The sequence below is a fragment of the Bos javanicus genome, chromosome 29, assembly GCF_032452875.1.
Source record: "Bos javanicus breed banteng chromosome 29, ARS-OSU_banteng_1.0, whole genome shotgun sequence".
In the NCBI taxonomy this organism is placed as follows: domain Eukaryota; kingdom Metazoa; phylum Chordata; class Mammalia; order Artiodactyla; family Bovidae; genus Bos; species Bos javanicus.
The window spans coordinates 32233029-32247733 of record NC_083896.1 but is presented as its reverse complement, the minus strand read 5'-3'; the positions used below and the strand labels follow the sequence as shown (position 1 = coordinate 32247733).

The following is a 14705-nucleotide window of genomic DNA, read 5'->3' as shown; positions in this document are numbered from 1 at the left end:
TTTTGTCAGAGATACAGACATTCAAGGCAAGAGTCGGGAATTTTTTTTTTTTTTTACAGACCCTACCACATTATGGAAAGCCCCCCAAATTTTACCTGCCCTGGTGACGATGCTACTACAGTTATTTCTCAGCTTGCCTCCTTCAGCCCATTCATGCTCTATTATATTTTATGGGTGGTTAACTACCTATTTAGTTTCATTTTTAAAATTGAGGTATAACTGACATGTATTTATTACTTTCAGGTGCACAGCATAATGATTTGATATTTGTGTATATTGCAGAACGATCACCACCATCAGTCTAGCTGACATCCATCATCTTTTTCATTTTTGTTTGTATTCATATGATATTTTTTGCCTTGCAGATATGGAATGTGCAGATGTCCCGCTCTTAACTCCTAGCAGCAAAGAAATGATGTCTCAGGCCTTGAAAGCTACTTTCAGTGGTTTCTCTAAAGAGCAGCAACGTCTGGGAATTCCAAAAGGTAGGTTTTGTAGTTGGAAGGAGAGAGGATGGACCAGACTTTGAGATATAGTTGGTTTTCTCGCCTGTTGGTTGAGATGGACACTTACTCACCACCCTCAATCAGCAGCCATAGACTGGGACAGACGTCTGTTGGAACAAGCGTAGACACGTGCTGATGCTCCCTGATCTCCCAGACTTGTCCCTGCCATCTTGGTCTTAGGGCAGTGGCGCCCAAACTTGTTTGAACATTAGATAGTGGATCTTCAGAAAATTCCACAGTCCAGGCCAGATCCCAGACCCATTAAGTCACAATTGCTGGTAGCATCAGTAATTGTAAAGCTCAAGTAACTCTGTTGTACAGACAGGTTTGGAAGGCATGGTCTTGGTGTCATTCTGGCTGCCATTAGATGAACTCCATGAGCTACAGTTCTGGGAATTTACTCTTTTCCATGTCCTTTGGTGAAATGCGTTTATACTTGGGTATCTCCTCAGGGCATTCCAGGTGGCGCTGGTGGTAGAGAACCTGCTCGCCAATGCAGGAGACGTAAGAGACGCAGATTCGATCCCTGGGTCGAGATCTCACGGAGGAGGGCATGGCAACCCACTCCAGTATTCTTGCCTTGGAGAATCCCATGGACACAGAAGCCCGGTGGGCTGTGGTCCACAGGGTTGCAAAGAGTCAGACACAACTGAAGCGACTTAGCACACACACGTTCTCCTCTGAAAGGGTTTATTCGGGAATGTAAAGGGAAGTGACTTGAGTGGTCAGAAAGGAAAAATGACTGGGGAAGACTTAAGCCTTGACCAAGTGGCATTTCCCGAGCAACTAGGAGCAGAAGGAACACGTTTCTATTGAGTAAGAGAAATAGAGGCTGCCTTTGCACCCAGCCAGAGCTACTGTTGCGGGAGCGGTTTCCACCCTGCCAGAGCTACTGTTGTGGGAGCGACTTCCACCCTGCCAGACACAGGCCTCAGGGAGATTCCACGAATGAATCTGTTCACCTATTCACATATTCTGCTTTCCCACAAACCTCCGCTGACAGCAGAGCCCAGTCATAAAGCAGAATAAAGTGAGTTCTGACCATCCGCTTTTCCATCATCTTATCACGTCATCTTCTGGACTGCAGGGGAGAACACTGAGAGGAGGTAGGAGGTGGGCTATAGGCACCACACCCTGCTGTCACCTGAGTGCGGTCAGTGCCGTGAGCTGGTGTAGTCATGTTAAACCAGGGCCACGCGTGAAGGTTATGTGTCGTCTGTTCTACATGGCCCCTCAATGGAGGACCTGTCTTACGTATATATTTTGCAGGTTATCTGGTATAATACAGGTGCCCAATAATATTGTTGGGCTTCCCTGGTAGCTCAGTGGTAAAGAATCTGCCTGCAATGCAGGAGACCCGGGTTCAGTCCCTGGGTTGAGAAGATCCTCTGGAGAAGGAAATGGCTACCCACTCCAGTATTCTTGCCTGGGAAATCCCATGGACAGAGGAGCCAGGTGGGCTACAGTCCATGGGATTGCAAACAGCTGGACACGACTGAGCCACTGACACACACACAGTAATGTTACTACTAAGTATCACTTGAATGGCGCACTGCTACTAATTGCTGTGATTACTGTAGTTGGCCCTCCTCATCCAAGGGTTCCATATTGGCAGATTCAGACAACCACAGATCCAATTCTGTTGGCTGAATCTGGGGATGCGAGAACCCACAGACACAGAGGGCTGAGTGTGCCCTACCCTTTTATATACATAAGGGAACATGCACCTTCCCAGATTTTGGTATCTGGGAGGGGGTCCTGAAACCAATCACATTGGATATGCAAGGACAACTATACTAACCATCATTAACTAAGATAAGAATAATTAAGCATAATGGCCACAAGTAAATTACGTGAGTAAGTGCAGGGAGAGGTGAGTGTAATGTCCAGAGCACACTTGACTTTGTCGTTGTTGCTGTTAAAGGAGTCATTTGTTCCCTTGTCCCAGGTTTAATAAAGTCTGATGGAAATAAGGCAGGGAGAGAGGAGACTCCTGGAACCTGTTGGAAGTTTCCATGGGTGGAGAATACTCTTTGTTACTTTTTGGCTGATGGCAGTGATTAGCTAACTGGTGGGAGGGAGAAGATGGGGCTGACCTGGATGCAGGGAGGAGGGTTGGGAGGAGGGTTATAGAAGATACTCCATTAGGCCTTCCTCATTCCGTGAATCCGAGAACGTCTCAGTGAAGGTCGGGTGCTTTTGTGTAGTCTCCGAGGCTCAGGGAAGAGTTGAGACCCTGATCTGCTGGGGCATCATCTGATCTCTTCCCACAGATCCCCGGCAGTGGACAGAGACCCATGTTCGGGACTGGGTGATGTGGGCTGTCAACGAGTTCAGCCTGAAGGGTGTGGACTTCCAGAAGTTCTGTATGAACGGGGCAGCCCTCTGCGCACTGGGGAAAGACTGCTTTCTCGAGCTGGCCCCAGACTTCGTTGGGGACATCTTGTGGGAACACCTGGAGATCCTGCAGAAAGGTAAATGCATGAGGACAGGGTGGGGTAGGGGAGGTGGGGCCTGCACCGGGCAGCTTCCAGAATCGACTGGGGAGCGGGGTGCCACGTCGAGGTCATCATCTGGGCGTCCAGCCACAGCACATACAGTCTGTGGAGACTGCCGTATGGTGCCTGGTAGGGAGCAGGTGCTCCATAAATGTTAATTTCTTTAATGTTTATTTATTTTTAATTGATTAATTCTTGGTTTATAATATTGGTTTGATTTCTGTCACACATCAACATGAATTAACCATAGGTGTACACATGTCCCCTCCCTCTTGAGTCTCCCTCCCACCTCCCGCCCATTCCTGTCCCTCTAGGTTATTCCAGAGCCCCAGTTTGAGTTCCCAGAGTCCTACAGCAAATTCCCATTGGCTATCTATTTAAATATATTAGTGTATATGTGGATGCCTCCACTTTTCATCTTTACCTCCTAAAGCTTCTCGGTTTGCAAAGTTCTAGTCTCAGTCCTTATCTTAGACTCATGTACTGCTTGAACAAGCAGTGCCCACAACCAGCAAGAGAGTATTTCTTTCCTTTCTTTCTATTTTTTTTTTTTTTTGGCAATCGTGAAACACACTCCCCTGATCCATGGCCACATCCAAGCTCAGTGTTTCAGAGCTTCCTAATAAGCAGTCTTCTCTGCCCACTAACGGGATTGGAATTGCAGTCGTGAGGTACACCTTTTCCATCTGAAGCAGAAGCCAGGGTTATGTCAGGACGTCGTGTTGCAACCTTGTAATGACATGGCCTCTCCTACCAGCCTCTTCCAACCTTTTTGGACTGAGTGACTCATGCACCACAGTCCAGGCTGAGTATAGAAACAGCAGCAGGCGGCAAACTTGGGTGTTTTTGCGCTTATTTTTCTGAATTTCTTCTTAAAATAAATTGCAGTTACCAGCAGTCAGCAGTGCCCTCCAGCTGACTGTAAGCCTAGAAGCCCATTGCCCTCTCTGACCCAGGCCCACCCTTTCCCTGTGGTCACCAGCTCCAACCCCTGGCACAGACGCGGGGGGCAGGGAGCAGAGCTCAGGCTTAGCACTTTTTATTCCATATAATACCTTCCTTTGTTTAAGGATATTTTCCATTCTGCAATGCCCAGGAGAGACCCAAATTAGACTCCTCTGGGCACAGAACTGTTACTCCACACCCCCCCCCCCCACTCCGCCCCGCGCTTTCTCCTCAGCAATAGCTGAAAAATAAATAAATAAGCAGAATTGAGAAGTAGGTGAATCTGGCCCAGGACTGCTGGGCGGCGGTACTGGCTTCCCTGAAGCCACGCCGTGATCTCGGCGTAACTGCACACAAACCACTCATAATGTGTTGACGTGAGCGCCTGTTTATAGAGGGAAAGGATACGGCAGGCTCAGAGCAGGTCTGATGCAAGCGTTGGCTTATAAACATGGCAGTGGACTCTATCAGACCGTGTCACCCAAATATATGCTGCCAAAGCACCGCTTCCCTCTCGTCAGCACCCCAGGGCAGCCAGGTGTTCTACAGTGTCTCAGTTGGCTCTGATCGGTTACAACTCATCTATACAGCATTTCCTTGTTTCCAAAGGGCTTGAAAATACGTTTTCTTTTTTTAAAATTATGAAATTATGATAACACATTTACAGGAGCCTTGGAAAATATAAGACAAAGGTACATGTAGCTCCACTACGTAATTATTTTTTAAGTAGATAAATTCAGATTTTTAGTTGGGGTTTCAATATCAAACTCTCAAAAATTAATAGGATGAATAGACAGAAAAGTTTGCACTGTGAACCAGTCCGTTTGGGTTCTCAAAGCAACCGTGGGACACAGGAAGGGCATGTCCTCTTAGAGTGAGCCCTTGTCTGTAAACTGAGGACAGGTCAGGTGGTTTCCTCAACATCACTTGTTTCCTTACACCTGGGTCTTTTCAGCCAAACTCCCCGTCCTGTATTCTTTGTGTAGTGATACGGACTCATGGAGGGGAGCTTCCGGCTTTGTTGTTACTCAGTCACCAAGTCACATCCGACTCTGTGACCCCATGGACTGCAGCACGCCAGGTCTCCCTGCCCCTCACCATCTCCCAGATCTTGCCCAAGTTCATGTCCATTGAATCGGTGAAGCCATCCATCCGTCTCATCCTCTGTCGTCTCCTTCTCCTTCTCCTTCTGCCTTCAATCTTTCCCAGCATCAGGGTCTTTTCCAGTGAATCGGCTGTTTACCTTCCTGCAGAGGAATCATACCAGTGAATTTAGGAGAATGAGAGAGTAATGGAGTGAGTGTGAGAACATCTCACCCATTTTCAAGGGAGACGAAGGACTGTGCTTCTTCAGATCCTCCAAGAGCTGAGCGTGATGTTTGTATTGAGGCTACAGCTTTTGTTCTGTGATTAAAGTAAGGCAACCCAGTGCAGAAAAAAACATAGCTGTTCTGGGTGGGGTGGCAGGCCAAAGGTACAGGGGATGTTTCAATCTGATAAGCTGCTGAAGCAGAGTTTAATCATTTTATCTCAGCTGGGAACTGTTTTTCTGTGCAGGCATGAACTTGTTTTCCCAGCAGTCTCTGCTCCCAACAAGCTATCAAATACCCGAGGAAAAACCCAAACCAGCCCCCTCTGTCTACATCTGATTCTTAAGTGAAATGTAATCCGACTGTTCCATACAGTAGTCAGGGGCTACCACCAGATTCCAGGGTCATTAGGGGATCTACAAGTTCACTTTCGTTCAGTGGAGAAGTTTCTCTTGCTTGGTTACCTTCCTCTGCGTTCTATCTCATTCCCGTGGAGCTTGGCACCAGGACAGAACTTTGGTTATGTGTCTTTTCTGTCATATTTCACCAAGTAGAATCACCCTACTAGTGTCTTATCTGGGCCTGAACTTGAAATCTGAGGGCAATGGAAAAAACACCAAATACCAGATATCTGTTGGAAGAAGTGGAGGCTCTGAAATCTACCTGCTTGCACTTCCCTGGTGGTTCAGTGGTTGGAACTCCATACTTCTGGTGCAGGGGGCAGGGGTTCAATCCCTGGTTAGGGAACTAAGATCCCCTGTGCGGTGCAGCATGGCCAAAAATAAATAAAATAGCAATAAGAATAATAAGAAAATAATAAAAATCTTCCTGCCTAAAAAGATTGCCCTGTGTTTCTGAAAAACGTTGGACCTGATCTGTTTGAATGTTGGCGACTGATTTTGGTAAACTCCCAAGGTGTCGGGAAGATCCCCTGGAGAAAGAAATGGCAACCCACTCCAGTATTCTTGCCTGGGAAATCCCATGGACAGAAGAGCTTGACAGTCGCAGAGTCGTACACGACTGAGCGACTAAACAACAACAATAAGATGTCTTCAAGCCTTGGAGGCTGGCGGCACGCGCACGCATCAGAAAGAGGGTGGATGCCTTCCCAGCCCTTTGAGATTACTCATGGGCGTGCTTTCCAAGATATTAAATCCCCTTTTCCAGCTACTGAAATCATAAACTTAGCCATACTTTGGTGAGCTCATCTATAGACAAGGCTCCCGTCAGGGGGGGCTCAGACACTAGCTCAGTTAGGGAACATGCAGATTTTCTCTCAGAGGGACTGAGATCACTGTGGTCCTCGCCTCCAGGGTCCTCTTCTGCTGAGCACTGCTTGCATGCTGACCTCTTTGTTCCCTTCCTTCCTGGTCTGTTGCAGAGGATGTGAAGCCATACCAAGTTAATGGAGTCAACCCTCCCTACCCAGAGTCCCGCTATACCTCGGATTACTTCATTAGTAAGTTCCTTTTGGCTCCTCTTCTCTCTTCCTGCTCACTGTGATGGGAACTTAGGAAAGGAACCCTGTCCTAGGCCATCTCAGGCTCCTGCCTGGCAATTCTACAGAAAATAATAGCTCCGGACATGTAGATTCTTGGGGATTTCCCTGGTGGCCCAGTGGTTAAGACTTCATTACCATCCAAAGCAGGGGTGCAGGTTTGATCCCTAGTTGGGAAGCTAAGATGCCATGTGCCTCGTGGCCAAAAAACCAAAACGTAAAGCAGGAGAAATACTGTAACAAATTCAATAAAGTCTTGAAAAATGGTCCATATTAAAAAAAACCAAAACCTCAGAAAACATGTAGACACTTGCTTATTTGCTTTGTTATTCCTGCAAAGCACAAGGTTTCAGCCTGTTGCACGTTTTGCTCACCTGCGTGCTCCTACACTGGGGTCTTGCTGATATCTTCAGCGTGACAGATAGTCACAGAGAGACTGCGATTTGCTTCTCTCCAGTGGTCCTGTTTGACCCTGGGCCATGTGGTGGCCAACAGAAGTTCAGGTCAGGGATTTTGATCTTGTTCTTTCCTTTTTGCTAGAATGTGCAACAGTGTTCCCTTTGAACTGTGTTAGGGTTAGGGAACATGCCCTTTCCTTCAGGGCATGCCCTGCAGCTTCAGGTTCTGTCTCTGAGCAGAAAGCCTTGTCCTCCTGGTGCCTGAACCCTCACCAGGCTGCAGGAATGGCGGGAGGAAGAGAATTAGTGTAGGGCTGTGCTTATCTGATGGGTTTGCTTTCAAAGGGTGTCTTAAGTAGGTTTGTTTTCCCTTTATCATTTTACTTTATTATGATCTGTATACTCACAACAACGATGAGTTTATTGTGTCCTAGAAAGGTTGGTTGTGTGCTGTCCTTGGATCTTCATCACAATGCCCTGGGGAAGATTGCCATCATCCCTATTTTAGAGATGAGAGAATTGACTCAGAAAAGGGAAGTGTCTGTCAAGGGCCATGGCCCTTAAGTAGTGGAGCAAGATTGAAAACCCAGGCCCTTTTGACTTCAAGTATTTGTCTTTTATTCCCTGAAGTAGTCAGCTTGGTTAACGTCACGGGGCCGTTGTAAATGGGGAGGGAATAGCCTGTTTTCAGTACTCACCTCTCCTCTCTCCAATCGCACACTCTGTGTTTCCAGGCTACGGTATCGAGCATGCCCAGTGCGTCCCTCCCTCGGAGTTCTCCGAGCCCAGCTTCATCACAGAGTCCTACCAGACTCTCCATCCCATCAGCTCAGAGGAGCTCCTCTCCCTCAAATATGAGAATGACTACTCCTCGGTCATCCTCCGGGACACTCTGCAGACGGACACCTTGCAGACAGACTACTTTGCCATCAAACAAGAAGTGGTGACCCCAGACAACATGTGCATGGGGAGGGCCAGTCGTGGTAGGTCACATTTCTGCTCTAGAAGTTTCTAAGAATTGCCTCACTGGGTGCATTTCCTAGGTTCCATTTTTTTTTTTCCTCCCTCACTCTTAGCCATGGGCATGCCTGAGTTTTTGCTTTTCTGTCTTAAAATGTCTAGCTGTTAAGAACTTTGTATCATGAAGTCTTAGCCGAGGCTTTATGATAACAAAGACTGTGGATCCATGGTGGAATTGAAATCCGGCAGGAAGACTGGTCACATTTCTTAGTTAGGTATGATATTTCACCAAATAATAATTTTAGGTGCTTTATTTTCCTTGAGAGGATTTTGCTTAAGGAGGACACAGTCACATAAAAATGATTCTTGAGAACCCTCCCAGAGAGAATTGATCTCTGCGTCGTCCTGGTGTTCGAATATTCCCGAGTCGGACTGCCCTTCCTGGCTTGGTGTCTGATGACCTCTGCTTCTCAGCCTGGGCTTCCCAACCTCCTGTGACTTCTTTGGTTTGGGAAGATAGAAGATGGTTAACCAACAGCTTATTTGGAACCAGTCATCAGCAGTGTGGTCTAAGTGTGTATTTAGCTAGAGGACCAGGGAAAGAGGTGGCCAGAAGCTTCCAAAACTAGATACTCTCTCTTACTGCCGTGACTCTTATGACAAAGGTAACATATTCAATGACAGTGAGCTACATGGTTCTAAGTAGAGCTGACTGACCTTAGAAAGCCAAAAAAGGTTAAATACCCTCAACTTTAAAGATTGGGACCTAAACACTCAGAGACACAACCCATCTAGTGACCTGTCCAGACTGTTTGCTCTGATAGAAGGACAGTCCTGTATAAAGACGGACTTGCTCATGGGAGAAGAACTAGCTGATTTTCTTTTTTTTTTAATATTCTGGATGTTACCTTTTATCCAAAATGAAACAGAAATAAGACATGATTTCAGATATTATAGAACTCTTCCTAAAATCAGAGTAAATTAGGTTTCAGAGAAAAGGGAACAGAAGCCCAGAAATGTTAGGTAACACATTATTATTATTATTATTGAGTTCTAATTCAAATATACAGAAGCTTACCCAGGTTCCTGCCAGTCCTATAATCTACTTTTCTGCCAAATATTTGAAATGATGCTGCAGATCAGTCAACAGGAGAACTAGCTTGACTCTTCTGATGGATAAACTGGAAAGAGTTACAGACAGGAAGAGGAGCAGGAGGAAGTCTTTCCGAGTGGCCGGCCTCGCAGTGATGTCTGCTCAGTGCTGACCCCGCTCCCTGTCCTGAGGCCTAGGCTCAGCTCCTTCGAGCGTCCAGGCTCCCACTTCCTCCCAGCAGGCCTGCGGAGGGGAAGTCCCAGCAGAATCGCAGCCTGTGATCTGCCTCCTAGGGACACGGGGTGTTTGTGTTTCAGACAGAAGGGGATGGGTGGGACCAGCTTTACCTTCCCCTTCTTTATTTTTGGACGCAGGTCTATTTAAATACTTACACTCACATGTGTACCTTTTTTCTCAGGCGGGTCACGGCAACAGAACGCCAGTCTTTCTCATGGGGCTTTCTGTGAGTGTGCAGTGAGGCTGTGCACGCGCGTGCACATGTGTGTAGCGGGGGTGCCCAGCGTGCTGTCACTTTGGGCAGGACTGTTGCCGGTGTGTGTGTGTGTGGGGGGGTGGTCCAGCATGCTGTCACTTTGGGTAGGACTGTTGCGGTGTGTGTGTGGGGGTGTGTGTGTGTGTGTGGGTGGGTGGGGGGGCCCAGCGTGCTGTCACTTTGGGCAGGACTGTTGCCGGTGTGTGTGTGGGGGGGCCCAGCGTGCTGTCACTTTGGGCAGGACTGTTGTCCTTGTGTCTGGCTTTGCTTTGTGTTACTAGCCTCTTCCCTCTCCTTCTCTTGGTTCCTGTGACCCCAGATGAATGATGGTGGGCCAGACGGTGAACTGCACAGAGAAACAGGAAGGCTTACTCTCTGGCCTCATTCTCCTTTGCTCACACCAAGCATCTCACCACACAAACTTGGGGGCAGACCGTTTTGTTCACGGTTGCTTTTTTACAAGTGAGAAGTGCTGCAAACAGGACGTATTCCAGCGGGGTGATTGACTCTGCCATGGCAGGGTTGGGGTAGACTGAAAGCATCACTGTTAGTTGAAGATGATGAACAATAATCGCAGTGTTCCCAGACTGCATTCGGGTAGACAGAGTGTTTCTATTCCACTTCCTTGGACTCAGAGAACTGTCTTCTTTGGGCTGGTCTGTTGAGTGGGCTGCCACAGGGCTCCCCCACCTCTTGCTTTGGGTGCCCTGAGGTCTGTGTGGTGGGGTCAGGGAGCTTTGCAAGGACCTTGCCGAGATGTTTCTCAGGAAAGCCAGCCGATGGATGTCTTAGAGGACACGAGCTTCCCCGCCCCTGAACACAGTAGCCTAACTGAGCGACTCATCTAGTTGGAACCAACCCATTTTGGGAGAAAAATACCCGTAAATGAAGGTTCCCAGCTCTAGGATTGTGAAAGAGAGCTGAAATGAAAGCAGCCTCCTGCTATAAACCGCAGCTCTCAACAGAGTTGCATTTGGCTCATGTTTGAGAGCCTGCCAGGGGGCGGTTATGGCCTCGTTCAGTGTCCCTGCTTACTGGGGTTCCTTGGAACCTCAGCTGTCCAGCGAGTGGAAATTCCAGTCTCCACGCCCTCCCAGTATAAAAATGACTGACGGAATCATCTCAGGGACTTTTGAGTGTAAATGCAGGGGACTTGGTGGGGTGTTCCTCATGAAAATATAAACTCTTTCTTAGGCTTTTGGTATGTTTAAGATGGACAGCTGGAATGAGCAAACACCTTTTTATGGGAGGCCACAAAATTTCCTGTTCTGTTGAAAAGAGGCTGCTGCATTCTTGGTTGGGGTCTGTTTTCTTGAGACTTTTAATGTGAATTTCTGGAAGGGACAATTCCTTCTTTTTAAAGTTTTTTTATTTACAACAGTTTTGGGGAGTATAGTTGTTTTATAATGTTGTGTTAGTTTCAGGTATAAAGCAGAGAATCAGTTTATATATATATACATATACATACACACATATATCCACTCTTACTCTTTTCCCATGTAGGTCATTACAGAGTATTAACTAGATGATAAAAATAATAATAATAAAAAGTTGCAAATATGACAGTGGACTTGGCATATGGGGCAGACAGCTCCGAGGCTTTCTGGGGATTGCCGTTCTTTGAATGAGTGGTTGGAAGAAGGAATGAGACGAAGCAGATAACTAACTATGTTTTTGTTCCAAGCAGTGTTGGAAGGGATAAGAGGCTCAGGAAATTTACAAGAGTAGATAATGCAAAAATTACATATTTAACTTCTTTTATCTGGGGTTAAAAATCTTTTTTGGAAGTTATATATCTTCCTTCTTAATTACTGTCTATTTAATTTTGGTTTGGACACCAAAATTAAATATTTGAATTTCATTGTCTTAATGAATTTCCTCTGTTGTGAAGGGGAGGATACACCAGAAACTTACTAGTATTACTTTGTATATACCAACTTTCTTCTGGGATTTAAACGTCAGAGTAGGCCAGCCAGCCTTGACTCACAGGTATTTCTGCATACACATTTGTCACATCCTTTGGCCTCTTGACTTTGCTGGACTCAATCAGCCATTTAATCTCCCATGATTTAATTGAGGTTGCCTGGAAAGTATCTGGAAATAAAACATAAAAAATATTCCTGTGAGCCTTTTCAGCAGTTAGCTGCATTTGTTTTTGTCCCCCCCCCCCCCCCCCCGCCCCACCGCCCTGCCACCGCCCCCTCCGTTTTCAGCCTCCTTTTAAATGGCATTTTTTGCCAATGGAAATTTCTCTAGGAGCTATTATGCAATCATAGCAGCTGTTTATAACCTGGTTTGGGAAATTAATGAACTTGCATGATCTTGTGGTCAGTTAAGAATGCCTTAAGCAACTCACAGAGTAAAGGATTTCTGCCATTGCTATGGACCTTAACTCTTTAATCAACTTCTTTGTTTTTTTAATTGCCTTCGTTTCCCTAATAAAGCACAAATTTCAAGTACAGATAGTGCTTGGTAAAGAATATGGATTTCTGTTTAGAAAAATGATATATTTTTTTAATCTCCTGGAAAAAAAACATCTCATAACTTCTTTTTCTATTTGAGAAGGCATAGAGGCAGTACGATGTACATTTCAAAGAGTGTTTGGAAAAAAGGCTAAAAAATAGTGTTTTAGTTCCAAGGTCAAGGAAGGTCAATCCTCTCCTAGTGTAATGGAATTTTTTTTTCTTATGACCAAAATATTTTGCCAAATGGGGCCTTTTGAAATCATCTCCTTGGCTTGAGTTAGGGTAGAGGGTGAGTTGAGCCTGATGCAGCTCAGATTTCTTCATCCCCTCATTGGGTCTAACTCATCGGCCAGAAATCTCGTCATAACAGACGTGTTTCTCAGCCTGTAGGTTTCTGGTTGTGGAATTCTTGTCGTTCCAAACACTGCTGTCTCCCCCTGGCAGAGATGAGTAGCAACACCCGGCTCTGAGTCTCGGTCCTAGAGGCTTTGGAGCAAGACCGGACCATGCAGGGGGCTCTCAGGCTGGGTCCAGGCAGCCCCTTTTCCCCCGAGCAAACGCACGCATCTCCATCCCCGCCGGCCGCTCTGTATCCCTCCTGCGCATCCTCACCGAGAGGGTTTCACAGTGTCTCTTCCCATCCCTCCTCCCCGCTCTCCTCTCGCCTCCTCCTCCTCCTCCTCCAGGTAAGCTCGGGGGCCAGGACTCCTTCGAGAGCATAGAGAGCTATGACAGCTGCGACCGCCTCACCCAGTCCTGGAGTAGCCAGTCGTCTTTCAACAGCCTGCAGCGCGTCCCCTCCTACGACAGCTTCGACTCCGAGGACTATCCAGCTGCCTTGCCCAACCACAAGCCCAAGGGCACCTTCAAGGACTATGTGCGTGACCGCGCTGACCTCAATAAGGACAAGCCCGTCATTCCTGCTGCGGCCCTGGCCGGCTACACAGGTAGGACGCCTGGCCTCCTCCCGCCCGCTGGGGTGGGCTCCCTGGACACTTCTGTGCTGTCCCCAGCCCCTAAGGTCACCCCCTTCCTAGGGGACAAGAAGACTCTGAGGGGTTGGGTCAGCCTCTCAGGCCACTCTGCAGATAGCCATTGAGTTTTGGAAGCAAATAATATCATTCTATTTCAAGGGATTCTTTCCAAGAGTGGTAGGAAAACTGATATTTTGAATCTGTAACTAGGGGAAGGGAATTCTGTCGATCTGGTGCTTCTGGAAATTCTGCCTTCCCGGCCTAGCATCAAGGGGCTTCTTCTCACCTGCTCTTGGAGGGCTCTCTGAACACAGAGCCAGCAGCAGCGTCACTGAAAGCCATCACTGAATGGGTCTACTCCCTGGACTCATCGGCAGTAGAATCCTCATTATCAGGCAGGAGTGGAAATGGGAAAAGTGCCCTCAGTCACCCTACACTCAGGCTAGATCCTGGCCTCTAGAGAAAACCTTTCTTCTCACTGAGCTTTATTATTGACTTTTTTCCCCCAGGAGTGAAAGTTGTAGTCATGCTGAACAAAAGAAAGATCATAGAGAAAGGAAGGTGTATGTTGAGAGCTTGGGCTTTGACTGAGAATCTGGTCCAAGAATCTGAATTCATTGTCCAAGCGAGGTGGGGCACAGAGGCTGTGTAACCTTGGGAAGGTTTGAAGAGTGTATCTGAGATCTGTCCGAGGAGTAGGAATATATTAATGATCAGATCTTTTCTGTAAGATTGTGCCTGCTCAGTCTCTTCAGTCCAGTACTTTGCAACCCATAGACTATAGCCCACCTGGCTCCTCTGTCTATGGGATTCTCCAGGCAAGAATACTGGAGTGGGTTGCTATGCCCTCCTTCAGGGGAACTTCCTGACCCAGGGATCGAACTCACGTCTCCTGCAGCTCCTGCATTGCAGGTAGATTCTTTACTGCAGAGCCACCAGGGGAGCCTGTAAGATCGTAGTGTTTTCTAAAATTCAGAAATTGTGTTGTGAGTGGAGCTTGTTTTAAGCTTCGAATGTGCAGCGGTGGTCTTGGCCTCTTGGAATTTATCCACCCTGGGTGGGTCACCATGTGAAGACCCTTTGTGTGGATTAAGACAGATACCTCAGTGTGCATTTCTAGAGAGGTGTCTATCTGATCTTAAGACTGAGCTCTATCCCTGTTTCTGTGTGAGGGAAAACTCAAGGAAACTCAGCTGACCTTTGAGAACAACTCACATGCTTGGAAAAGTTCCTCCTCCTTCATGGATCAGGGTTGTGTCTCTTACATTGTATCCCTCCAGCTCCTTGTACAGTTCAGTGCATGCATAGGTGCTCAGGAGTCGTGTTTGGATTTTGAAGTAGTGACCAGGACTATTACACAGAGTTGTGGGCCAGAAAGGAGCTTAATAGTCAACTACTTTTTTCTTCCTACAATATTTCCCAAGTCCTTCCTTGAGCATCATGAGTAGGTGGGAAATCGCTGTTCTGCAAGGGGGTCAGTCCCTTCCCTCTGGGCAGCAGACAGGAGAAAGTTTGTGCCTTTCTATTAATGACATTTGGAATAAAGAAAGTATGTAAAGTGTCTT

At 47.0% G+C, this 14705-nt stretch overlaps 1 protein-coding gene across 5 annotated transcripts in view; it reads left to right on the top strand.

Annotated features, from left to right (window-relative positions):
* ETS1 (ETS proto-oncogene 1, transcription factor) overlaps positions 1-14705 on the top strand; it is a 138950-nt gene that overhangs the window by 100075 nt on the left and 24170 nt on the right. For 3 of the 5 annotated variants that reach the window (XM_061406409.1, XM_061406410.1, XM_061406411.1), the window contains 5 exons: positions 366-485; positions 2780-2980; positions 6641-6718; positions 7890-8138; positions 12853-13113. In XM_061406409.1, coding sequence (XP_061262393.1) covers positions 366-485; positions 2780-2980; positions 6641-6718; positions 7890-8138; positions 12853-13113 — 909 coding nt within the window. The remainder of the gene's footprint in view (positions 1-365; positions 486-2779; positions 2981-6640; positions 6719-7889; positions 8139-12852; positions 13114-14705) is intronic. The other 2 variants (XM_061406412.1, XM_061406414.1) reach the window with 1 other exon arrangement.